This window comes from Phyllostomus hastatus, unplaced genomic scaffold (genome assembly GCF_019186645.2).
Source record: "Phyllostomus hastatus isolate PE091 unplaced genomic scaffold, TTU_PhHast_1.1 phas_scaffold_501, whole genome shotgun sequence".
Taxonomy (NCBI): domain Eukaryota; kingdom Metazoa; phylum Chordata; class Mammalia; order Chiroptera; family Phyllostomidae; genus Phyllostomus; species Phyllostomus hastatus.
In genome coordinates this window covers 9,193,604-9,220,678 of record NW_025334033.1, presented here as the reverse complement: position 1 = coordinate 9,220,678, position 27,075 = coordinate 9,193,604, and the positions used below count along the sequence as shown (strand labels likewise).

The window sequence follows — 27,075 nt, the reverse complement described above, 5'->3', positions numbered from 1 at the left end:
TGGGTTTTTTTTTTTTTTTTTGGTCCTCTTGACTAATCATGGTATACACAGTCAGAAATGCATCTTGGTTATTTAGTGAAAAGACCACATTCTTGCTTGTTAAACCTATCTTGCCATAAGAAAACTGCTAATCCTTGGCTGGGTGGCTCAGTTGGTTGGAGCATCGTCCCATGCACCAAATAGTTGTGGGTTCAATCTGGGGTGCATACAAGAGGTAGCTCATCGGTGTTTCTCACATCAGTATTTCTCTCTGTCCCTTCCTCATGCTCTGAAATTAATAAGAAAACATATCATTGGGTGATGATTTAAAAGAAAAAGGAAAACTGCTAAGTCAGTACCTTCTTTCACTTCATCAATAATGGGCGTCTTACTGATTGGAGTGTTGCCCATAACCAAAGCGTTGCAGGTTCAATTCCCAGTCGAGCACATGCCTAAGTTCTGGGTTCATTCTGGGTTCATTCCCAGTCCTATGATGGATACCAAAGGCAACTAGTCGATGCTTCTCTTGCATCAATATTTCTCTCCCTTCCTTTCTCCCTTACCTCTCCAAAAAAGCAAATGCAGATGTCCTTGGGTGAGGATTAAAAAAAAAAATTGCTTATTCATGATATAGTGATACATAATGAAACCAGAAAAAAACTACAGTTAGATTGAATTAAGTAAAGACACTGTGTAGGAACCAATATATAACTTTAATAGGTTACAAGTCAAGGATAAACATAAACTCAACCTTATTTCCACCAATCCCAACCAGTCAAATTTTGTATCAAAACATGAATAAATTTGTTGATGAAGCAAGTAATCATATATGATTTAGTGACTGTCCATCAAAAGCACATTTTAAATATAATTGTTCAATAGATTTTAAAATATTACTAATGTACTTTTAACATATTACGCTTTATATATAATATGATATATTATTTTACATTATATTATTTTTTTCCAGACAAGGTCATTTGATGAAGATGCAAAAGAAAGTCGAGCAGCTGCCCTGCGGGCAGCAAACAAATCTGGCAGTGGGTTTGGAGAGAGCTACAGCCTGGCAAACCCATCTATCCGGGCTGGTGAGGATATTCCACAGCCCACAATTTTTAATGGCAAATTAAAAGGTTATCAGCTGAAAGGCATGAATTGGTTGGCAAATCTCTACGAACAGGTAAATTTTAGAACTGTTACACACATTCTCTTTCGTTTGTTACCTGTTGTCCTAAAGTCATTGGTTCAATGTATTGTGAAATGAGCACAAGATAATGACTCATATTTCTTTCCTTTTAAAAAGCTTTATCCTTGACAAGAGTCAAAAAGATGTCTCCATATTTTTAACTTGGAGATTTTATTGGGGAACATTTGTATCATATATATAGTTTGTCTTAGGTGGTTTTGGTAAACCTGATTGTTTGCTTTTGTGCTTGGATTAGATTAGCAGTGAAACTGGCTTTATGATTCACAGTTGTGGCTGTGGAGTTGGCAAAAGGAGTGATTATAGCAGTGGATAAAGTGCTGAAGCTGTATATCTCTAGTCACTTTTGTTTGAATAAGTTTGACATTTTTGTTAGTTCTTTCAGGCAGCAGGTTGAACTCTGGTGGAATGTGAGAGGTGTTAACTGTGTGTGTGTGTGTTTTTCCCCCTAGGGTATTAATGGTATTCTTGCAGACGAAATGGGCCTTGGTAAAACGGTACAGAGCATTGCCCTTCTGGCCCATCTGGCTGAGGTGGGTAGATGCTGTCTTTCCATTTTTCTCTCTCTCTCTAGGTTTCAGTGTCATTTTCTATTGAGAATCAGCCATTATCAAATACTGTGTTAGACTCTGTAGCATGCCAAGACAGTGGGACTTGCTCCTTGCCTTCAGAGCTGTTACAGAGTGACATAATGTAGTGAAACACTGATTTTTTCAAGACTAGGACAGTTTTGAGCATGTGGGGTTTGGAAACCTTCCCACCACCTCCATCCCTGGTTGAGAACTACCAGTGTGGTGACAAAGACAATGTATGGTTAGATCAGAGGACCTGAGTTCACATTACCATCTCCACACTTACTAGCAGTGTAAACTTGGGCAATGCACATAACTTCTTTGACCTGACTTTAACTCTTCTGAAGTTGTTTCCTCTTCTGCAAATTTTTGCAAAATTCCTTGTAGAGATTGTGTGAGAATTAAATGAGAAAATACGTGTAAAAACCTTTTGAAAAAAAACAAAAGCTCTATACTCACTAGATAATAGTAAAATAGTTATGATTATCTAGTATAGGGGAAAGCAATACATGCAAGTCAGTATGTTCTAGGTGCTTTGTGAATGATAAAAATTAAGACCTATAAGAGGTAGGGGCGGGGTAGCAGTAATAGCTTGCTATTTTTTCCTCAAGGTGAGTGTGAGCAACTTCTTTCCCACTGTTTCTCTTGTTACAATGTACTTCCTATTCTTAAACTACTCTTGTCATTAATTATAATTTTGAATTTAATATCTGCAATTTTCCTTCAGTTGGCTAACCCAGTTTTTCTGTTTCAGAGAGAGAACATTTGGGGACCTTTCTTAATAATTTCACCTGCTTCCACACTTAATAATTGGCATCAGGAGTTTACTAGATTTGTTCCTAAATTCAAGGTAAAAATTAATCCAACAAAAAGTTCTGTTGCTCTTTAAAATAAATTTTGACTCTTTTGCTACCTTCCTTATTTAATTACTCATAATAATGATTAATTTTAGCTCACATACATTTTCTATAAAAGTTACAGTGGGAGCAATAAGAGAGCATATTACATCTTTATGCATCATAAGTGAGAAATCCAAAGTCCAATTTGTGTGGTTTGCTACACCGGCCACATGAATGGACACTCTTGGTTAAACTACCATAATAGAAAATATCTACCTTGCTGGTTTAACATAGAATTTTGGCAAATCATCATCAAGGCACATATCCTGTTATATGTAATATTGTTGTCATTCCCTTCCCCCCCAGTACATTCATAAAGTATCCATTTTTTTGATCTCCAAAACTAGATCTTTAGCTTTAGTCTAGATTAGGACTAAAGTAGATAAGGTAATATCTAAGGTAGATCATGTGAAATTTGATTTTAACTAACTCAGAGGAAAAGAACTGAGATTGAGGTAAGAGGTGAACAGTAGGGAAGCATGTTGCATCAAGGTAGGTAAGACATGGTCAAGACTTAAATGGGGCCCTGGCTGGCATAGCTCAGTGGATTGAGTGCGGGCTGTGAACCAAAGTGTCGCAGGTTCAATTCCCAGCCAGGGCACATGCCTGGATTGCAGGCCATGGCCCCCAGCAACTGCACATTGATGTTTCTTTCTCTTTCTCTCTCTCTCTCTCTCTCTCTCTCTCTCTCTCTCTCTCTCTCTCTCTCTCTCTCTCTCTCTCTCTCTCCCTCCCTCCCTTCCCTCTCTAAAAATAAATAAATAAATATTTAAAAAAAAAAGACTTAAATGTGTGCAATCATGGAGAGTTGTCAGAATATAAGAGGATGGGTAGGATTTATTATATTGTTTGCAAGTATAGCAGGGGAAGGGAGTTAATAATGTGTGTTTTGTCTCTAAGGGTTTAATGATAATGAAGTTGCATGGTGAGGAGGATTTTATGGAGATTATGTATCAAGAGATACTGACATGATGTCTCTGATTTTAGGTCTCTATAATAATTATGTGTCCCCTGCAATTTAAAGGGTACATAGGATAGGGTGGAGATGAGAAGCAGGTATTTTTCTTTCGTATGCTTTGTAAGGAATCAGGACATATCTGGGATATTCTACTTTGGGAAATCTTTATGGCTGTGGCCCCACCTTTGTGGTTGAGTTGTAAATTTAGAAACATCACAAAACACATTAGGTATATAGCTTTTAACTTGGCTGACTCATTTTTAACTCTCTAAGAAGATGAGATCAACTAAAGCAATTTGTTGACTTTTTTATAGAGTTGTTTAACATACGGGAATGGAGCTCTCCCCATCATTTTTTCTGCTTTTGTTGGTGGTGATGGTGGTGTTCAGTACATGCTGAACAATCAGGAAGTTAGAAATTAAGTTTTAAAATTTTTATCAAACCACTTTGTCAGTATTTCCTTCATTGACCTATGGATGGCAATGTAGTACTATTATGATGTCATTGTTACTGCTCCTTTGATTTTATACCTGTACCTGAAACTGAGCTTTCATTTGCATGTTGAGCTTCCTTTTGATACTGCAGTTTACAGGTCAGTAAAATATGGCCTTTGGGCCAATTCCGGTTGCCACTTGTTTGTCCCTGTTTTTAAAAAATGTGATAAAATACACATATATACCAATTTAAAGTATACAATGAAGTAGCATTAAGTACATTTACAATGCAGTGCAGTGATCTCTGATAATCTGGTTGCAGAATCTTTTCATCACCCCAAGCAGAAACCTCCTCCCAGTTAAGCAGTTACTCCTTAATTCTCCTTTCCCTCCAGACCCCCCTGGCTACCACAAATCTTTTTTCTTTCTCCATGGATTTACTTATTCTGGATATTTATAACTGGAATCATAAAACATAAGAACTTTTATGTCTGGCTTTTTCTTTTCACTTTGCATAATGGTTTCAAGGTTCGTAAGTGTTACAGGATATATCAGTACTCATTCCTTATAAATAACTTTTTATTCATAACTGAATATTTATATTTAACTGAATATTTATAATATTTATAACTGAATAACTTTTTATTATCTGGATATACTGTATTTTGTTTATGCATGTATTGATTGATAATTGGGTTGTTTTTACCTTTTGGTTATTAATAGCACTGCTATGAACATATATGTACAGGTTTTTGTTTGAACACGTCTTTGTTTTTTAGTTTTTTGGGATATATACTTAGGTGTGGAATTGCTAAGTCATTCTATATTTAAGTTATTGAGCACTGTGCCACCTGTTTTTTTTTTTTTTGCATGCTAATAATTATTTTTACACTTTTAAATTGATTAAAAATGCTTCAGAATGATGTATGACATTTAAATCATACATATTAGAAGACAGTTATTCTCTTTTGTTTATGTATTATTTGTGACTGAATTCTCACTACAACAGCAGAGTTGGGTATTTGTGACAGACAATATGACCTGCAAAGCAGAAATAGTTATCTGGCCGTTTATAGAAAAGTTTTGATGACCTCTTCTCTGTTGAGTCGTCGTTTTCTATTGCTGTTGCTCCTGTAGATTGTCAGAAATGTGTTCGTTCATTTCCCTACAGAACATAGGTGTAGACTCTGCTCAGGTTTATAGTTAGATTACATTTAGCCCTGGCTGGTGTGGCTCAGTGGATTCAGTGCTGATCTACAAACTGAAAAGAAAGTTTTTTTTTAGATTACATCTATGATGATAACATCTGAAAGCTTATTTTATTTGGCAAGTATCTGAGTAACACTTGTTTTATAGTTCTAGTATGATCAGTGTTTCTAACTTCCTCCCTTTTCCCATGAAATATGATTTATAATTTTTTAGATAACATACCATTTTTCATCCCTGAAATTGGCTGTTGTATGTTTTCTGTTTCATTTATTTATGCTCTTTTATTATTCTCGTCTACTTGTTTTGGTAAACTTTCAAATTTTTGTAACATTTTGAGATGGCGCTTAGGTGGTTCATTTTCAGCTTTTTCTAATTTAAGGGTATTATTGCTCTCTAAGCATGACTGTAGTCATCCAGAGATTTGAGGGTCACATTTTCATCATCTTTTAATCCAAAGTAATTTCTAGCTCCTACTGCAAGTTCATATAGATTAATGCATTATTTGAAAGTGTGGTTCTTAATTTCCAAACAAGGATAGTTTTCTAGGTACCTTTTTGTGATTAATTTATAGTTTAAATCCACTGTGATAAGGAAACATACTCTTTATGATTTTATTGAAATTTGTTAAACATTGCTTTTATGGCCCAGTTTTTATAAGTGTCCTGTGTGTGATTGATTGAAAATAACATGTATTCTACTGTTGTTGAATGTGGTGTTACGTATATATTGATTAGGTCAGTTCTGTTAACTTGTCCAGCACTTCTGTACCTACTGATTTTTTTATCTGCCTGTCCTATTACTGACTGAAAGAGGTGTATTAAAATTTTCCACAATTATGGATATATCTGTTTTTGCTTTATATAGTTTGAGGCTTGTGATATATATATATAGATATATATATATCTATATATATATATACAAATTAATAATTAGTTCATATTCCTAATGAATTGAACCTTTTATTATTATGAAATGTCCCTCTTTAAGACATTTTTTACCTTCACCGTGGCCAGTGTGGCTCAGTGGATTGAGTGCTGGCCTGCAAACCAAAGGGTTGCTGGTTCGATTCCCAGTCAAGGCACATGCCTGGATTGCAGGCCAGGTCCCCAGAAGGGGCTGTGCGAGAGGCAGCCACACATTGATTCCCTCTCGCTCTCTTCCCATCCCCTCTCTCTAAAAATAAATAAAATCTTTAAAAAAAAAGACTTACTACCTTAAAACTTGTATTCTCTGATATTAAATAGATTAACTATTTGGGGTTAATTTTTACATGGAATCCTTCTTTTTTAACTATTCTCTATCTTTGCCTTTTATTTGGAGAATTTGTGCTTACTTTTCATGTAATTAGTGATATATTTAATTTAAATCACCTGCCTTGCTTTTTGCTCTCTAGTTGTTTTACATGTTCAACTTTCCTTTTTCTCCTGTTTTGGGTCTTTTTGCATTGATTATATTTTATTACTTTTTTTTTCTTCCCCTCTTAGCTTGCTAATTATATATTCATTTTATTCTTCAGTAGATACCCAGGAGAATACATTGACTTTTTAAAAAGTGACATTTTTCTATTTTAAACCTCATAAAACATTTTATTACCTATGTATTTTAAATGTATTTAGATTTATTCATATTACATGTTATTTTCACCCATCTTCATTACTTTCTGCATATTTGTGCTTCCATCTGACTGAGATTTCTGAAAACAACAAAAGACATCAAGCTGCTAATCCAAGAGCACTTTGAGCCTGATATGGATAAGAAGAAAGCAAGCCAAACCTAGAAGCATCACAGAAAGAGTGCTGAATTTTGCATTCTTTTGTTTTTCTATGCTTTAGTCCGGATATTTTCTCCTGACTTGTCATCTAGTTCACTAATTTTCTCTTTGGACTGCATCTCATTGCTATTAAATTCTTTTAAAAGTCTTTTTCTGCTGTGTTTATATCTGAATTTCTTGTGGCTTTGATTCTTTTCTGTTTCTCATGTTGGTTTTCAGTTAAGTGATCTGGTCTTATGTTGGGGATTTTTTTTTTTAGTTGTGTGCAAGACATTGTATGGGGGAAATTCTAGAAGTATTTGTGGGTTGTAGATAATGTTTTCTTCTTCCAGAGAGAATTTCTGTGTTTTAGGTTTCATTTTGGTTTCCTGTCACTGGTAATTTTTTTTCTGGGTCACTAGTAATCTAAAGTACCCTTAATCTGGTCAGAAACTGAGATAATTTGAAGCTGAAATTCAGTACACTTAGTAAATGTATTTTTCTATCTGCATATCTGAGGGTTTCTCATCCAGAGATTCAAACAATCATGAATCAAAAAAAAAAAAATACTTTGGGGGGAAGGTTGTATTGTTGCTGATATATACTATATAGTTAGACCTTCAGTTATGTCTGTACTAAACATGTATAGACTATTTTCATTATTCCCTTAACAATACAGTATAACAGCTACTTACATAGCATTTATATTAGGTATGGTAAATAATCTAGAGATAATTTCAGGTATACAGGAAGATATGCGTAGGTTATATGTAAGTACTGTGCCATTTTACATGAGGGGCTTGAACTGAACAACCCTAGGTTTTGATATCTTCAAGGGGTCCTGGAACCAATTTCCTACAAATAACTAAGGGATGAATGTGTCTACTAAGGCAAGTGTATATAGTTTACCTTTATATTACTCATGTGTATTTATCCTTTGATTCTAATTTAAGGTCAGGGAGGTTGGTGTTTATTAGAATTGGTCCTCCTTGAACAATAGTTTTTGTTCTCTGGGCCCTGTATCTTTTTAAAACAAACAAACAAACACACAAAAACCCTCTGCTCAGTTTCATAGTCTTTCAACTAGAATTTTTGGGAAGGGGGAAACATGTACCAGGTGCCAGGATGTCCTCTCTGGGCTTCTTTTTTGGATCTTGGCTTTTTAATTCTCCACTGGCTCAGAAGCTTATCTCACTGATACCTTCAAACAGATGTTTTGTATGTGAGTTTTTAATTTGGTCAGCAGGAGGAGTGCTAGTTGAGCACCTAATCCGGCAGTGACCTCAGAGGAATTCTAATATTTATTTTGTTTTAGGTTCTTTTAAAATCATTCTAATTAATATATTTGTGACGATACTTTTAAGATTATCAGTATGAAATAACCTGTATATTGGTCCTTTTTCCAGGTGCTACCATATTGGGGAAATCCTCATGATAGAAAAGTTATAAGGAGGTTCTGGAGTCAGGTAACTTTCGGCTTCCTGTGTATATATATACATGTGCACACACATACATATGCAATTGTCATTTCTTCAGTTGACCTGAGTGATTTCTCATGTACATAAAATCTTATGTATTTCTGGGCATTAGGCAAGTACACTTTTTTTTTTTTTTTGTACAGTATTACAGTGTTTTTCCTGCTATAGACAATCATCTGGATTTGAAGTCCAGGATTAAATAAAAACTTTTTTTTTATTAAGCTGAATACTAGTTTTTAACATGATTTGTGATTAAGATGACTACTTTAAACACAGTCTTGTTTTAATTCGCTGTCATCTCTCACATGGGAAGAGCACAGCTTTGGGGCTATCGTGATAAACTTCTTTAAAAATATAGTCTATATAAAATAGACTTATAAAATACAGTCTGTTCCTCCTTTCGTATTATGAATTGTTAGGTATCTCTTTTCACTGTTTCCCTCTTATATTTACAGAAGACACTTTACACTCAGGATGCCCCCTTCCACGTGGTTATCACCAGCTACCAGCTGGTGGTGCAGGATGTAAAGTATTTCCAGCGGGTCAAGTGGCAGTACATGGTATTGGACGAGGCTCAGGCGCTCAAGAGTAGTTCCAGGTAACATGAGTAGTAGAAACCAAACCCCATGGACTGAGATATATAGTGTGTAGTTGACACTTGAAGAACGTGGTAGTTAGGGCTGCTAACTACTCCCACCCTCCTGCACCAGCTCCCTGCAGTTGGAACGCCACATATAACTTCCCTCTCCAAACACTTAAATACTAATAGCCTTCCATTGACTGGAGGAACATAGTCAATTAATACATATTTTGTATATGTGTTAATATTTTATAAATGTATATGTATATAAATACATAGTCCATTGGAATATTTTGTATTTTGTAACACATATTATATACTGTATCCTTACAGTAAAGTAAGCTAGAGAAAAAGAAATGTTATTAAGAAAGTCATAAGGAAGAGAAAATACATTTACTATATTTATTGAAAAAAATCCACCTGTTACTGGACCCTGACAGTTCAAACCCATGTTGTTCAATGGTCAACTGTATCTGTGTGAAAATAAAGATCAGAGAGGTTTGAGAACATGGCATGTATTTGACTTCTGGTCGGATACATGTTCATTCTATAAGGCATGTATCCAACCAGAAGTCAGAAATTCCCTTTTTCATTTTTCATGGAACATAAATATTAGTGTTTAGAATACAAGGATTTTTCTCAGCTTCTATTTCCTTACTCAATAATAATAATTATGACATTTTAACAGATCTTTGTTCTTCAGGGAAAATTTCTGTGAAGGAAAGGGCACCTGCCCTATTCTTGAGAGATTATTTTAGACAGGAGGTCTTAATAGGAAGTAGAATGTTACGTTATGTGGAGTGTAGGTTCTGTCTGTTTTATGCAAGTTGTCCTAGTCCCTGGATGCTTGTTAGAATTTCCAAAGAATCCTTTTATTGGAAATTATATGTTTAAAATAGTCTTAATACCTTTCAGGTCCCAAAGTGAATAGTAAATGAGTGCTTAGATGTAAAGTGTTACTCAGTAGTATTAAACCTTGGGTTTGAAGCATTTTTACTGACTGTTGGTGAGTGCATAGGACTTTCTCAAAGGTCCGCGTTATCTGGCAGAATAGCATTTTCCATGGAGCTTTCTATAACCTGAAGGGCATTACTCCATATTGCACTCTTTCAAAGTAAGACGTGCCCATAACCATAGACTTTCTGTGCATTTTCTTTTCACATGCTTCCTCTTTCTTCATTGCTCCCTTCAAACTCATTGGAAATATACAAATTAATAATTTAAAGCTTCCTATTACAGATAAGTGCCTTATCATAGAATGGTTTATGTCAACACAAAGAGGACTTTATCAAAGCCAGAAAAGATACTACTCTGCCTATTTGTGGGCTTTTTCCCCTAAACCCTAATGCCATATTTTCAATATAGAGGACTCAGGTTCTCTTAAATTTCCTGTCCTCAGCTTTGAATAATATTTTCCAGTTGTGTACATGATGGATACTTAATTCTGAATGTTACTGTTTTTTGAAAGCATTTTTAGAACTATGGGGACTTGGTAGTATGGAGAAAGATTTACTGCTAACTTGGAATTTGTAATTCATCTTATTGGACAGTGTTCGTTGGAAGATTCTCTTGCAGTTCCAGTGTCGGAATCGGCTTTTGCTAACTGGGACCCCCATTCAGAACACCATGGCAGAGGTAAGCTCTAGCAGAGGTTTCACTTCTAGGTCTACATTGAATAGAGTGGTTTCAGCACAGAACGGAATTCTTTACCCATGCCAACATGGATTGGTAATGCTCTGTACATATTATTATAACTCCCATGTAAAAGGCAGAATTTGAACATAGCTGCCCTAACTGGGATTTTTGGCATGGTTTCTATTTTCCCTTATTATCTGAGAAAAAACAAATGAATTACTTTATTTCATTGTATTTATCTGATAAATTGTGACATTAGGAATATTACCCATCCAATGCAGAGATGTTTTTATGTTAGAATGAAAGGGCAGCACTCTTTAACACTGAGAAGCTAACATTTTTTCTTTTTTTTTAAGATTTTATTTATTTATTTTTAGAGAGGGAAGGGAGGGAGATAGAGAGAGAGAGAGAAACATCAATGTGCGGTTGCTGGGGGTTATGGCCTGCAACCCAGAAATGTACCCTGGCTGGGAATCAAACCTGGGACACTTTGGTTCCCAGCCCGTGCTCAATCCACTGAGCTACGCCAGCCAGGGCTTGAAGCTAACATTTTTTCTATAGTGACCATCTACAACAGGGGTCAGAAAACTTTCTGTAAAGAGCCAGACAGTGAGTGAATGAATTTTAAAAAGGGAGAGAGCCAGATAGTAAATACTTCAGACTTTATAAGCCATACAGTCACTGTCACAACTATTTAATCTGGCTGCTGTAATATGAAAGCAGCCATAGATGATACATAAATGAATAAATTGGCTATGTTCCAGTAAAACTTTCTTTGTAAAAATAGATGGTAGCCTTTGCTGGTGTGGCTCAGTGGACTGAGTGCTGGCCTGAAAACCAAAGGGTCGCTGGTTCAGTTCCAGGTCTGGGGAACATGACCTGCAGCCAGGTCCCCAGTAGGGATGCACAAGAGGCAACCACAAATCAATGTTTCTCTGAATTCCTCTCTTTCTACCCACCTTCCCCTCTGTAAAAATAAATAAATGAAATCTTTTTTTAAAAAAAAATACATGGCAGACCATACTTGGCACCACAGATTATAATTTGAGCCCCTGATCTAGGTTTATTATTAGCAAATTATGCTACCTCAGATTGTATGCAGTTATGGAGTAGATTTTTTAACACATATATGATCTTTAAAACTATCCCATCTCAAAACCTGAACTTGTACTTTTAGACTTTCAGTTTGAAATTAATTGAGAAATAACTACATTTTGCTGTAGCACCTTACAGAATTAGGGTTGGTTGATGAGCCATGTGCTGGCACAGTTTCAACCTCTCTCATTAACTCACACATACACATGCACCAAGACACAGATATACACACATACCTGCAACTTTCCCTCTCTCCAAACCCTCATCATAGCCTCCCAAACTGTCGTTTTGTTGCCCTGAAGCTCTTTCACTTTTCTTTTGTTTCCAGCTCTGGGCTCTGCTGCATTTCATTATGCCAACATTATTTGATTCACATGAGGAATTTAATGAATGGTTTTCCAAGGACATTGAGAGCCATGCCGAAAACAAATCCGCCATTGATGAGAGTGAGTACTTTTATGAACTTTCTTCTATGTACCAGTATAGGCAACCACATAATTGTGTGGGTTTTTTTTTTTCTATGAAGAATTTTTCTTCTAGTATACTTAGAAGGATCAGGATGGGGGCTGTTTTTCCTCTTATAAAATAATTATGTGCTTCGTTTATGTGTAAAAAAGTAAAAAAAAAAAAAGACTAACTCAGGTAATGGTACTATATTGTTGGCTAATCAAGGCAGAACAGGCAGAGTCATAAAGTACCATATTTTGGCTTACAGAGTCCTCATATTGACACATTTTTCACATAGATCCTAAAAAATTCCTATCATATTTATTTTATTTGTGGAATGAGCCCTGGCTGCTGTGGCTCAGTGGATTGAGTGCCGGCCTGCGAACCAAAGGGTCGCCAGTTCGATTCCCAGTCAGGGCACATGCCTGGGTTGTGGGCCAGGTCCCCACTTGGGGACATGTGAAGGGCAACCATACATTCATGTTTCTCCCCTTCTCTTTAATAAAAAAGAAAAAAGAAAAGTCCTTTGTTACCCCACATATTCCTCTTTTAAAAAAAAAATAGAAAACTTCTTAAGTAATTTCTTACATATACAAGTTGTTATTTGCTGACACACTTTGAAAAATGAGTTTGGGGGAACACTGACAGTTGCAGCTTGCATTAGACCTACCTGAGAAACTTAATATGGGTCAAAATGTTCCTTAAACACTCTAAAGGTGAATTGTAATAAAAATAAGGTGGTCCTTGTTGGTCTGAGTGTGAGAAAAATGCATTTGTGTAGCTGACTATAGGAAGATGCTATAGAAAATTCAGACTCCTTCATTTCCTATTTGGGGGAAAAAATATTGTTTGAGTCTTCCTTCAGAGAATCATTAAGCCAAAAGGTGTTTAAACAGTTTAATGAGAGATGTTTTTTACTTTTCTTTTGTTTGTGTTAAATCAATATAATGCATTACTTATGGGGGGTTTGCTCCTGGCATTTCAGATCAACTCTCTCGCTTACACATGATTTTGAAGCCATTTATGCTAAGGAGAATCAAGAAAGATGTAGAAAATGAATTGTCTGACAAGGTAAGGAAAGAAAACCTCATGAGTTTATTTAGGTTTAATAGGTACCAACTTGGAGTTCCAGAATGAAGAAAGGTTCTTTGATAACTGTTTAGTTGAAGAATAATTAGTTTGATTGAGAGAAGACCTTTAAACCTGAGTGAATCAGAGATTTAATATGAGTCAAATAATCATGGCAAGTAATTTTTTTTGTTTTATATTCTTTATAATGGAGAATTTGAAACATTATATAAGTAAAAAGCATTGTATAATGAACCTTCTTATAACCACCATACAGTTTTAACAATGATCTACTCATGGTTATCCCCACCCTTGTAGATTATTCTGAAGCAAATCCCAGATGTCTTTTATTTCACTTATAAAAATTTTCATGTATATCTCTGAAAGACTTGGTCTTTTTTAGCCTACATAACCCTACTGAAAATGACAGTTATTTTATTTTAGTATCACATACCCAGTTAGTTCTCAAATATCCCCGGTTGTTTTTGCCTGTCTGTCTATCTCTTTCTGTCTCAGAATTAGATTTTTGAAATCAGAATTCATGCAAGATCCACACATAGCATTTGGGTGACATGTCTGTTAACTACCTTTTAATCCCTTCTGTTTTTCCTTGTGATTCTTTATTGAAGAAACTTGAGTTATTTGTCCCGTAGAATTTTCCACATACTGGATTTTGCTGTGAAATCATTGTGCTGTTGTCAAGCATGTTTCTCTGTCTCCTGTATTTCTGCAAACTGAGAGTTAGATTTAGAAATTTAATGTGCTTTGGGTTATAATATTTTTTTCATACGAAGCCAGTAATTTTGGTTTATAAATCTTTTTTGGATCCTTACCAGACTTCTGTAACTTTCTTTTATCTCCTATGATTTCTCCCCTTATTCTTCTCCTTTTTTCTACCAGTTCCCAGTCCTTTGGAGTTTTTTTTCCAAATTCCGTACAGTCTACCTGTTCCACACAATTCTCTCTGCCTAAAAAGCAGCTTTCCAGATCCCTGATAATATCAGGTAGTTCTTTGCTCTCACTGTCACAAGGATGGATCATTTTGAAATTAGTAACTCTCTTTGGAAGATCGTAGTGGAATGTACACCTTCAAAGAGAGAAGTGTGCCTTTATTTTGTTTATTTTTTTTTTAATCTTGGTGACTCTTGTGAAACTGGCTGATTTTAATTAAGGAGCACTGACATACAGATGTACCTGATAGAAGGAAAACACTTTATTTTAAAAAAATGTATCCTTGAGGCTCTTACATGACAAAGACCTTAAAAAACGGTAGCAGTGTCATGATTTCTGTTATTTGGTTAATGGTGAATAGGGAGGTGATCAGAGGATGTAGTATGGTTCTTAACCACTATGTATAATGTATATTTTTTTAAACATCAGTGATGTTTCTGATCTGTTAAATAATATTAATATATTTATTTATTGAACTCTTATTGCCTGACATCCTTTGATATATAAACATGCAGCCTCCAGCTTCTGTTCAGATTTCCAATGGAGATAAACACATAAATAACTAGTGTTCCATCATAGGGACATAGTGATGGTCTATGTGAACTATAATGGGAACAGAGATGACATGACGTACATCTGGAATGATGAGTTGACATTTACTAGCAAAATAGAAAGGGGATGCATGGCAAAAAGAGCCATGTAAACAAAGATAGAGCAACATTCAAATATTCAGTATGTTTGGCAAACATTATTCAGACCATAGTTGCTATTGCTAACGGTATATAGGAGGACATGGTAATGAGACTGAGACAATTGGGTGGGTTAGATTATGGGAGGTCTTTTTTACCTGTGGGAAAATTTTTAATATTTTACTATAGGCAGTAATGTACGTTGAAGATTTTTCAGCAGTTGAATGGCCTTACAAGATATGTATGGAAAGTTTCTTAGAATCAGGAGAGACTAGAGGCAGGAAGACACCAAAATAACAGCAGCCTAGATTAATATGATGAGATTCTTCAGTAAGGCAGTGGGAATGGTCAGAAAAGGTAATTTGAAGTAAATTTCCAGGTTGAGTTGAGGGACTTAGGAAATGATAGCACATGGGGTATGAGAGAGAGAGAAAAATCAGCTGACTAAAGTTTCTCTTTGGGCAACTGAGTGGTAATGCTGTTAATCAATTTAGTAAATTGTGGAAAAGACCTTTTTTTCTTGATATGTCACATAAAAACAGCTACACATTCTCTGAGTAGTAGATGCTTGAAAGTATGGGTCTAGGAGAGTTTAGGAATGTACAGGGTACGGCAGATGTAACACCTGCTTGAGTGTGGTTGGTAGGGTAATAATTTATAGTTTTAATTTGAACATTTCACCTATAATTTCATAAGTATGCTCAAGTATGATATTATGCTACAGAATTACAATTACTTGCTTATGATTTTGTAATTAAAAGGGGGCATTATTTGTGCCAGACCCTATATTTTTTGTTATAAGTCACTGTGATGGGCAATAATTGGTACTTTTGGAAATGGAAAAGCTTGCCCAGGGACACCATGTACATTGGTGACAAGAAAAAGAGGGTAACTATTATCAGAGATTTATAGAGATACTGGGTTTCTAGATATATATATAGTTTTTTCTATGACAATCTGGTGTTTGCATGTGTTTTCAACTTTTAAGTTGATACTGAGTTTCTTACAAACTGTTTTTCAACATATAAATGTTTTCACTGATTTTTAGATTGAGATTCTAATGTATTGCCAACTGACTAGTCGACAAAAGTTGCTGTATCAGGCACTAAAGAACAAAATTTCCATTGAGGATTTATTGCAGTCTTCTATGGGCTCTACCCAGCAAGCACAGACCACCACCAGCAGCCTCATGAATCTGGTTATGCAGTTTAGGAAGGTAAGAGCTTGGGTTAGCTGCCCTGGAGTTCTCTTTATTAGCCTACTTCAAGAGAAAGGCCTCTAAACTTGATGCCAAGTAAATGTTGTTAAAAAGAGATGAAAATGGGAAAGTATTTATTCACAAAGGTAAACATTCATAGTTTGTGATTTCCCCATCACTTTATAATGTATGCTCATAACAATGTTGTCTTCTTTTCCTTTCTCTTAGGTGTGTAATCACCCAGAGTTATTTGAACGACAAGAAACTTGGTCTCCCTTTCATATTTCCCTAAAGCCATACCAGATTTCAAAGTTTATCTACCATCATGGACAGATCAGGGTCTTTAACCATTCACGAGACAGGTGAGCACATATAATATCTGTTTACTCTGAGTGTTTTTGTAATTTGGGAGATTGTGGAGATAAATTTGGTGGAGAGTGCATTCCTCAGCAACACATATTAAACAAAGGATGGACAACTATTTGTTGAGGAATCTTGTGGTAGGAGAGTCTTCTCACTGTCCAGGGTTTCCCTGGATGACCTTCAAGGCCCTGGCCACTTCTAGTTGCTTTTCCAAATGAGGAAGGTGCACCTGTGTGCAAATATGTACTTGTACCAAAAGAGGTCAGCAAGCGTCTCTGCTTCATTATTGAAATTGCTTTGTGGTGGCTTATTTTACATATGGAATAGCACTTGTGAGAGAATTGATTGGATTTCAAAATAATCAAATTTATTCTCTTGGAATCAGCAATGACAGATTGCAATAAAGGTGAAGTGGTTGTTAATGGTAATGTGCTAGAGACCACTTCCAATCAGAAAATAGGTGTGTAAGTTAATTCTGCATCTGTGAGTGAGGGTGGTACTGGCTTCTGGATTTTTTAACAAGCTCCCAAAGGGTAGGCACACCCACATTTGACAACCTTGGATTTAGAAAGCTGCTTCTGAGGAGAAACAGTATAAACAATACTGTCCAAATAATTATTGATATGTAGCCTAATGCAACTGAAATTGAGAAATTTCATTGGTTTAATTTTAAGAATCCTATGTCTGATAGTTTCAAGCTAATAACTAGACAGGCAGAAGGAAGCAGATAGGGTGTAGTGCTTTTTGTTTATAGTGTACGATAACTTAGGGTGCTAGTTTATGAGTCTCTGAAATAAGATTAGACTACTTTAAACTAGTATTATCTTATACCTCTTAAGTACTATTACTTTCTGACTTTTTACGCCATGATTTTTGCCTGGTAATAACAAGTTTCTTTAAAGTATAAAGAATTTCAAACCTAAAAGATTATATTTAGTTTGGAACCTCCAGTCTAGTTAACTTCCCAGTATTTCTATTTGTGTTTGGATTTATTTTATTACTTACCTTACAGGTGGTTAAGGGTTCTTCTTTCTCCATTTGCACCGGACTATATCCAACAGTCTCTCTTTCACAGAAAAGGTTGGTGTTTTTATCTTTGGGAAGGAAAGTATGATAAGGATTTAGCAGGATGCTTCTCTTTGTTTGCTAAGTAATTTGGAATTACTAGTAGTTTGCCTGCATGCTAGGTTTTTATTTATAAAGTCTAGATAAGGTTTAAGTTGCTGTGACTGGTGTGGCCCAGTAGGTTGGGTGTCATCCTGCAAAGCAAAAGGTGACTGGTTTGACTCCCAGTCAGGGCACATGCCTGGGTTATGGGCCGTGCCACGAGTTGGAGGTGTGCAAGAGGCAACGATTGATGTTTCTCTCCCTCTCTTTTTCCCTCCCTTGCCCTCTCTCTACAAATAAACAAAATCTTAAAAAAAAAAATTCTTTTACCAAATTTAAGTAAATTAGTCAACTTCATCTATAGATGCTGTGATTTGTGACTGTAATAGGAAGCAACAAAAATTATTACATTGACCTTCCATGTTATTTTATACCTGATTCTTAAGACTTAATACTCTTAAAACTTGACAGAGACAGTTCAGGATTCTCATTGATGTGACTTAGTTTCTGCCCCCTTAGTCTAAGGAAAAGAAGCTGCTCAACTGAGAACATTGTCCAAATTATTACGGCAAGGTTCAGAGCCTTTCACCTGTGTCTTTTTCTACCCCACCCCCGCCCCACCGTGATAAAAAGAGGAAGGAAGTTAACCAAGGATATAAAAACCCCAAATGTAACTGATGAGCCAACTTCACTCTGGCTCATCTATGCCATATCTCATAGATCTGCCTCTTCCACTTGTGATTGTAGTACAAAAATATGGTTCTCCGACTTCCATCAAACTAACTGTGGTTTGGAACCTTTAAAAATATTTTGATTATTAAGCCAAAATCCAGCAGTTCAGTAAGCAGGCTTTAGTTGAGTATTATCTGTTGGCTTGTTACTGCCTTTGACTTTGCGCTTTGATATTCTAGGTGTTAATGAAGAAAGCTGTTTTTCTTTCCTTCGCTTTATTGACGTATCTCCAGCAGAAATGGCAAACCTCATGCTTCAGGGACTTTTGGCCAGGTGAGAAGTTTGCTCATTGTTTGATGAGAGAGCCATTAGAAATAAACAAGGTCAAAGATTGAATATTGTGAAGGTTAAATATTTAACATTATATTAACTTAGGGAGCCTCTCATCCATTTTCTGTTGTTAAAAATAAACATTTTTATTAGGGAATCATAATTTTCTCTTGATCATTTAATAATTGTATGATACCTCATGGTATGCCATAAATAAAAATTATTCAGGCTCTTCTCCCAAATGCTACCAGATCTTCAAGTCTTCTTAATTTCTAGTTAGTCTACTATATTTTATTTGCTTCTATAGGGCAAATGACAGCTGGTGATTACTTTAGTTAGAAGTGATTGCAGCATAGCCTGCCTTAAGAGTTCTGGGAAACTTAGTTCTATGTTCTTGTCTTTGGAATAATAGCTTTCACTTAATTTTATTATCTTGTACTTATATTGTAAATAGTGGCCTCATTAGGAAAGGCTATCTCCCTGATATGAGGATGTTTTTATGATAGAGTTTTTGTGATAGAATTAAATTTTTTTTAGTACTGAGATGAGCTTTATGGAGGATTTTAGTTTTCATAGTAGCAGACCAAGTCATGCCAAAAGTAGAATTTGTAGAATACAAGTATGAAATGACTTTATTCCAAAGTAGGAAAGAACTCTTTGCTCGGGTTTACAAAAGAGACATGTTAACAAGAGACAAAGTTCCTCACTGATGTGAACTACCTCAAACCTCCATGGAGCACTGAATAAGTATGTGTGCTGTGATTTGTTTCAGATGGTTAGCTCTTTTCCTGTCTCTGAAAGCCTCCTACAGGCTCCATCAGCTGCGCTCCTGGGGAGAGCCAGAAGGAGAGAGCCAGCAGAGGTATCTGAGAAACAAGGATTTCCTTCTGGGGGTGAATTTTCCACTCTCCTTTCCCAACCTTTGCAGCTGCCCTTTGTTAAAGGTAAGCCTTTCTTTCAGTGTCAGTTATCCAAGTAATACTCCATTCCCTTTTCTGTGAATCAGTAAAAGTAGTAACAAAGTAAATGATCTTCTGACAGAGCCAGAAAGTTCCCAGAGGAGTGGGAGCAGTGTACTGATTTATTATTTATTATATACATCTCGGTAGATATTTTGTGTATTTGTATATGTGTGCATGTGTGTGTGAGTATATATGTATGTGTGTATATATAGGGTATACATATTAAATGTATATTTTTGTATATAACTTTACTGTAACACATCTTAAATATACAACTCTGAATTTACACATGTTTAAAACATGTGTAAACACTTTAAAACACTTGTGTAACAACTACCTACATTAAGGTATAGAACATTTTCGGCAGCCAGAAGTCTTCCTCATACTACTTCCCATTTAATACCTCTAATTCAGACAAACCAACAAATAAAGGTAATCACTCTTCTACTTCTGTTATTACAGTTACTTTTGAACTTTATGTAAATAAAATTATCTAGTATGTACTCTTTTGCATTTGGTTTCTTTTCCCTCAGTATATTTATATACTTTATGTTGCATTATAGCATTCTTTTTTAATGCTATGAAGTATTCCACTGTCTGAATATACCACAGTTTAGTTTATTAATCTGTTTTACTGTTGGTGGATATTTGGATTGCTTCCAGTTTGCGGCTATTATGAATAAAAGTTCTATGCACATTCTTGTATGTGTCTTTTGATGAACATAAGCACTAATTACTTTGGGATATACATCCCAAAGGAGTGAGATTGTTGTAATCAGGTTTTTGTATATTTAGATTTAGTAGCCCCTGCCAAACATTTTTCAGAATGGTTTTACAGTTTACATCTCCATCAGCAATGTGCGAAATTTGCTATTGTGTTCATCATCCTTGCCTATACCTGGTATTTCCAGTCCACATTTTTGAATTTGTGGTGGTATCTCATGATTTTAAATTGCATTGTCATGAAAAGTAATGATGTTGCATATTTTTCATGTAATTCTTGGTCACTGTAAAGTGGATGAGAGGGAAAGTGACAGGAAATAAGGTGATTGATGTAGGTCCAGATCCTATAGGGCCTCATAAATTATTGCTAAGGATTTGGATTTTATTCTGAATGAAATGGGTAGCACTGGAGAATTAAATGATATTTGCCTGTTTATATTATGGTTCTTCAACTACATTAGAAGGTAGACATGTATCCTCTAGAAGATTTAATGGGTCCTTAGTCTCAACTGCTACCAAATGCAGGGTGTTCTTTTGCTGGATCTGGTGTGTGCCCCCTGTACACTGGAGAAACCCATAGGATTTCCTTCTCTTCTGTGTTCTCAGAACACAGTGCTTGGTTTCTCAAGCATTGCTCTGTGTACTTTTTTTGGACTCTGGAGATAAGGTCAGTAAAGCAAAAAGAGACTAGAATTAGGTTCCATCCTGTTTGGAATAATGTTAGTGGTGACAGAATGACTTCCTCCTAGTGAAATATTCACATATCTTGTGAAGAGTTCCTTAACATCCTATAGACCAATTCCCCAGCATTCGCTGGTATATATTACAGTATAGTCACAAAATTTTATTAGTTTTATTTTTGGTACAGAAAGCACCATCCTCCCAAGGGTTTATTAAGCCCTTTTATGTAGGCACCTGCATCTTATTTAACACTCAGAGATATGATATGTATTCTTATGTTTTATGAAAATATAGTAGTGTGTGTAGAGCACCTGTTCAGTTAGGTCCTATATTAGTTAATGAATTTCCTGAGAAATTCAGATGTGGGCAGTATGCTTTATGGGAAATTCATAGTGAAATCTGAAGGTTTATCTAATTAAAGTTACATTCACTTTCATTTTCCTCTTAAATTTTATTTTCTGTTGTGGATAGACATTTGCTCTTGTATTGGCTTAGACAATACACTGAGTTGCTGAGCTGGGGGGGTCACAGGTAGCTGAAAGCTAATTATGTAAGTGTAGAAACACTGTTCTGCTTTGGGACTCCAATATCCATATGTTGAAAAACCAACCAGTGTATTTTGCAGTTTGTTGATGTATCTATTTTAGGAAATCTATGCTTTCAAATAAGCAGAATGATCATTACATGGTATCTTCTAGCCTTAAAGGTTAGCCTAGGTTCTGAACAAAGGATTATGTCATTTGAAGCTCCCTGTGTCATAGTAAAAATATAATAAAGCCCATTATATCTGTGGGTATTGAAGTGTGATCATGACTCAAGTCAAGAATGTTTTATATCAACACTTGATAATCATGTAGATGTACCAAATATTACACATACATAAATTTTTAAAATAAAATATTTACAAAACAATATGCACATATATAGTGCACCCTGGTTGTTTTTTACTCTTTTTTTTTTTTTTTTTAAGAGAGAGCTGGAAACATTTATTTATTTTGAGAGAGAGAGAGAGAGAAATATCAGTGTGAAAGAAACATCATTCAGTTGCTTTTCCAACTGGGGACCTGGCCTGGCATGTGCCCTGACTGGGAGTTAAACCAGTGGCCTTTTGGTTTGCAGGCCAGTGCCCAACCCACTGAGCTATACCAGCTAGGGCATTTTTATTCTTTTTAAAAATTTTAGTGGGAACCTACTAAAAATGATTTCATTACCATCCCTATCATGGTTTGAAAAATACAGCACTTGATGACTATATAATATTAGAATAGCTAGAGAACTAGAAAGAGTCATCACATCAAAGATTCTGGATCATTCTTATAATAATAGTAAAGAAAAGAAACTAATATTTTTATGTTTTTGACCTTATGGAAGAGTCTCACTTTCTGAACATGAAAGATAAGACCAGAAGTTGCTCAGAGAACATTATTATACATATTTCATTCCAGAGTTACCCTGACATATAGCTACTCATCAGGGTCCATCTCTGTCTTAGTATATTCTGGCATATATCTGTTATATCTCTGGTATTCAAAGATAGTATAAATAAAAATAAGTGATTTTGAAAGAACCAGCTGACTCAAACTTGAACACAGTAATTTATTATGGGAACTATTCCCCAAAAATGACCTTGTTGGAATATGCCTATCACCATTATTATGCTTTTTCTCACCCTGGTTTCTTTGAGCTGAATTTTTCTTATTCATCTAGATAAAATTGGTTTTGTTTGTTTTACAAAGAAGAGTAGAGAAGGATATTTTGGACACCTGATTCTTTAGGACAGATTTCCAAAATTCATTAGTTAGGAGTATAAAAGTTGCCCTGCCTGGTGTGGCTCAGTGGTTTGAGTGCAGGCCTATGAACCAAAAGGTCGCTAGTTCAATTCCCACTCAGGGCACATGCTTGGGTTGCGGGCCAGATCCCCAGTTGGGGGTGCATGAGAGGCAACCATACATTGATGTTTCTCTCCCTCTTTCCTTCCCCTGTCTCTAAAAATAAACAAATAAAGTCTTTTAAAAAAAATTATAAAAGTTAAATTTTTAAGATGCATGACATTTTAACGTGCATACACACATCAAAACCACACTATTAAATTTCATAGTCTACTCTGACCCTGCAAGATTTTAGTTTTTTTTAAAAAACATGATTGAAAAATTAGTCTTTTTAAAAATAATTCATTAAATATTGACAGCAGTGCTAAGACTTAAATGTGGTAATTATCTGTTGTGCTGATGTTTACATTTGTCAATTTTGGGGGGGTGGGGGTTTTTTTAAGAATTTGTTTATTTCTTTAGAGAGAGTGGAAGGTAGGGAGAAGGAGAGGTAGCAAAACATTGATGTGAGAGAGAACTACCAATTGCTTGCCTCTCACATGCTCCCCAACCAGGGACTAGGCCCATAGCCCAGGCGTGTGCCTTGACCAGGAATTGAACCAGTGACCTTTTGCTTTGTAGGACAATGCCAAACCCAACTGAGCCACATGGGACAGGGCGTTGTCAATTGATTTTAAACACAAGGTCTTAGGTTCTTTTTGTTTGCTGCTTTGTGTAGGATAAATTCATCATATGCGTGCTTTGTGCCTTTTATTCCTGATGTGACTTGGTTGCTGTCATTGAGGTCTACAAAAATACTTCTGGCATTGTTAGTACAATTTACAAATCCTGTGAAAGCCCCTTTGCTTAAATAGGAGTCCAACAACTGTGACATCTGATAATTTTTTATTTTCACAGAAAACAGGCTTACCTCTCGCATACCCCCAACTGGGGACCTGGTCTTCAACCCAGGTGTGTGCCCTGACTGGGAGTAAAACCCATGACCTTTCAGTACACTGGCCTGCACTTAATCCACATAGCCACACCAGCCAGGACTGTGTTCGGCATTTTTTAATTAGGAGTATTGTATCAAATGGAGAGTACTTTGAAGGGGACTGAAGTTTAAACACGTAAGAATAAATATACAATTTTTTAATAAATAAATTCCAGTTTTTCTGGGGTCCCCTGTTGTATAAAAGAATAAATTTTTTAAAAACCATTACAGTCTAGCTCCATATAGCCATTAAATTGGTACCAGTCTGTTGAGTTTTAAATGTGAGAGAAAACTTGTCATCAGCATTTGTGTTTTGCATCATTAGGTGAAAAAAATAAAAATACTTCTGTATTCTTCAAAAAAAATGAAAGTGTCAGGGGACTCTGATTTGGATATGGCTGAGCAGTGACAGTGGAGGAATCACTTCCAAAACCTAGAGTTGAAGAAAGGATCCAGAAGGAATGGTAAATTCTATGTCAAGTTACAGTGAACACTTTGGCACGAGATTAGGATCTCTTTGATGCTAGGAGTGATTTATAGTGAGAAACATTCTGATTAGAAAGTGTTGAGCCCTGATGAGTGTGGCTCAGTTGGTTGGGCATCTGTTCCCCCAAAACAAAACGTCTCAGATTCAATTCCGGGTCAGGGTTCATGGGTTGCATATTTGGTCCCTGGTCGGGTTGCTTATGAGAGGCAACCAGTCAATTTTTCTCTGCCTCTCTTTCTTCCTCCCTTCCCTCTCTAAAAATAAATACATAAAATCTTTAAAAATAGAAAATGTAGAGAGTAGGTAATGAAGTATGGTAATTAAAAAGAATAGGAAGGTATTTCAGGAGGGAAAGTTGGGTTTAAGTCAAAGTTGAGTTTATTAAGAAAAAAGAGACTCAGATTGGAAATCTGAAAAGGAAGAAGGCAACAAAAAGAGAAATTGAACATAAAGGAGAGACTGTTGATGGGGATGCAAAATTGCCCAATTTACCTGGTAGAAAACTAGCGAATACTGGCAGAAGCTCTAAAATTAACAGAGAGATTCTTCTCTACCACAAAGAATGTTTATAGTGTCCAGAAAGACTAAAACTGAGCTTAATTAATGTGAAAAAAGGGCACTATTAAGCAGTTGTCTTTTTTTCCTTCGGTTTTTTTTCCCCCATGTGAGAATGCAATTTAAGTGTTTGGGCAATATATACAGTCCCTCTTGTCTTTGTGGACTGGTTATTTTAGGCACCTTGCATTTACAAGGTTAAATTAATGTTTGCTGAATGACTTAGTGAGTGTTGATACATTATACAATGTTATTGTTGCCTTTCTTTTTGGAACTTGGCATGTATTCTCATTTCAGGGAATGTCTTCTAACCTAAAAGTAAAAGTATATTATTACTCAGTATTTAAAATAGAATCTTGTCAAGAGTTCTAACTTTTCCTTATGGGCTGGGCAACATGAGTGGGATTGGTAACTTGTTTAATCATTTATTGACTTTTTTGTTGTACATCAGTTATTTTTGTCCTTCATTTGAGCTGAGAACTAGAAGCATTTCTTGACACTAAGGAACACCAGCAGGAGTTAATGTATAGATAGCCCAAGAGTACTAGCAAAAAGGGTCAGTTGTGGATTTTAGCCCCTATAGTAGTCATCTATACCTACATAACAAATTACCCTAAAATCTAGCAGCTTAAAACAATAAATATTTAGTATCTCACACTTTCTGTTGGTCAGGAACTTGGGAACAGGTCAGTTAGGTGGTTTTGGCTCTTAGGAGGTCAAGATATCAGCTAGGGTTCCATAGTTACCTGAAAGATTAAGTGGAGCCATAAGATCTGCTTCCAAGGTAGCTCACTTTCATGTCCAGCAAGTTGCTGTTGGCTGGAGGTCTCAGTTCCTTGCTGTGTGGGCTTTTCCATGAGGCTGCTTGAGTGTCCTCATGGCAAGGCAGCTGGCTTTCCTCAAAGTGAGTGATTCAAGAGAGGGAGAGCAAGCAAACGAGTCCAAGAAGGGACCACAGTGCCTTATGAGCTAGTTTTAGGAGTTATTAAATACAGCTCACTCCCAAGGAGCAGGGAATTAGGCTCTACCTTTTGAGAGAGAGAGGTATGAAAATTATGGACATATCTCAGAAGGACCACAGATTTCTACTGCTGGGCTGGTGCCTTGATATTAATTACTTCACTATAAAGTTTGTTTTGCACTGTCCTGAGATTTTGGCTTAGAATACAGCCAGGTTCTGGCTGTGACAACATGAAAGTTCTTAAACAGGAAAAGATTTTGATATCTCTCCCAGCTCTCCAGGTCACCCATCTGTTTATAATTTTATTAGCCACAGCAAATGTCAGCTGTATTTATATTAAAAACAGTATAATACCTGGCTTTCATCTTCAACAGGATTTCATTGTTCATAAGGCCTAACTCCTAGTGAGCAAAACTTTTCCTTGCAAACTCTTCCATTCTGTGTCTTGCATTATCATTTGATTTGTCAATTTAGTTCTGATTATGTAACTTCTATTATTCATAAACATAATGCTGAAGAGATGCTATTTCTCCAGTTCTTTGTTTTGCTTTCTTTTGTGGTACTAGGAAATGGAGTAGCCTTGTTTTAATATGCAAAGTAAACACAAATTATATTTCAAAGGTTTGATGGAAGACCATACAAATTGAATCTAGATTCCATGATCAAGATCAGTCTTAAAAGTAAAGTTTGGGTTATTCTCAAGCAGAGGGACTTGAGAAAAGCGACAGGGGACATGCTGAAATCAGAAACAAGAGTCAAGAATCTTTCTCTTACACTATTCAAATAATAATTTTGAATAAAATTCCTTTGGACCTACCAAATTAGCTTTAAATTAATTTTCCCTCAGCTTTTTCTTAAGGCAGAAAATCCTTCATTTTGTTCTCTCCTATGCCTTCCTTTGTCTTATAAACAGTAGTAGGTATTGTTTCAGCAGCTTGTCTCCTAAATACAGCTTCCTATCATCAGAACAGGGTAAAGGTTTTGTTCTTATTCCATTGAGGACAGATAATGAATATTGGCTTAGGTACATACTGTCATCTTGTTCTTGGTAAGCTGTCTCAGATCACTTATTACTTTAGATCATATTCAGCAGTCTGACCCAATCCTAACGTCTCCTTGTTCTTACCCGGCAGTGAATATTAAACTTGAGTTCTGTGCTGCAGAGTTAAGGGAAGCACCACTCTCATAATACTGGCTTTAGGATAATACATACTGTAAACATCAAGGAACTAAGAACGAAGATAAAGACACCGATCAGATAGCATTTTGGGGTGTTTTGAACAAAG

General features: G+C 35.8%; 1 protein-coding gene across 2 annotated transcripts in view; it reads left to right on the top strand.

The window, feature by feature from the left end:
* The window catches only part of INO80 (INO80 complex ATPase subunit), a 123,335-nt gene that overhangs the window by 44,647 nt on the left and 51,613 nt on the right, over positions 1-27,075 (top strand). For both annotated transcript variants that reach the window (XM_045822860.1, XM_045822859.1), the window contains 13 exons: positions 950-1,159; positions 1,636-1,716; positions 2,510-2,605; positions 8,412-8,471; positions 8,939-9,081; positions 10,614-10,698; positions 12,122-12,239; positions 13,226-13,311; positions 15,997-16,164; positions 16,375-16,508; positions 17,522-17,589; positions 18,528-18,621; positions 19,391-19,562. In XM_045822860.1, coding sequence (XP_045678816.1) covers positions 950-1,159; positions 1,636-1,716; positions 2,510-2,605; positions 8,412-8,471; positions 8,939-9,081; positions 10,614-10,698; positions 12,122-12,239; positions 13,226-13,311; positions 15,997-16,164; positions 16,375-16,508; positions 17,522-17,589; positions 18,528-18,621; positions 19,391-19,562 — 1,515 coding nt within the window. The remainder of the gene's footprint in view (positions 1-949; positions 1,160-1,635; positions 1,717-2,509; positions 2,606-8,411; positions 8,472-8,938; positions 9,082-10,613; positions 10,699-12,121; positions 12,240-13,225; positions 13,312-15,996; positions 16,165-16,374; positions 16,509-17,521; positions 17,590-18,527; positions 18,622-19,390; positions 19,563-27,075) is intronic.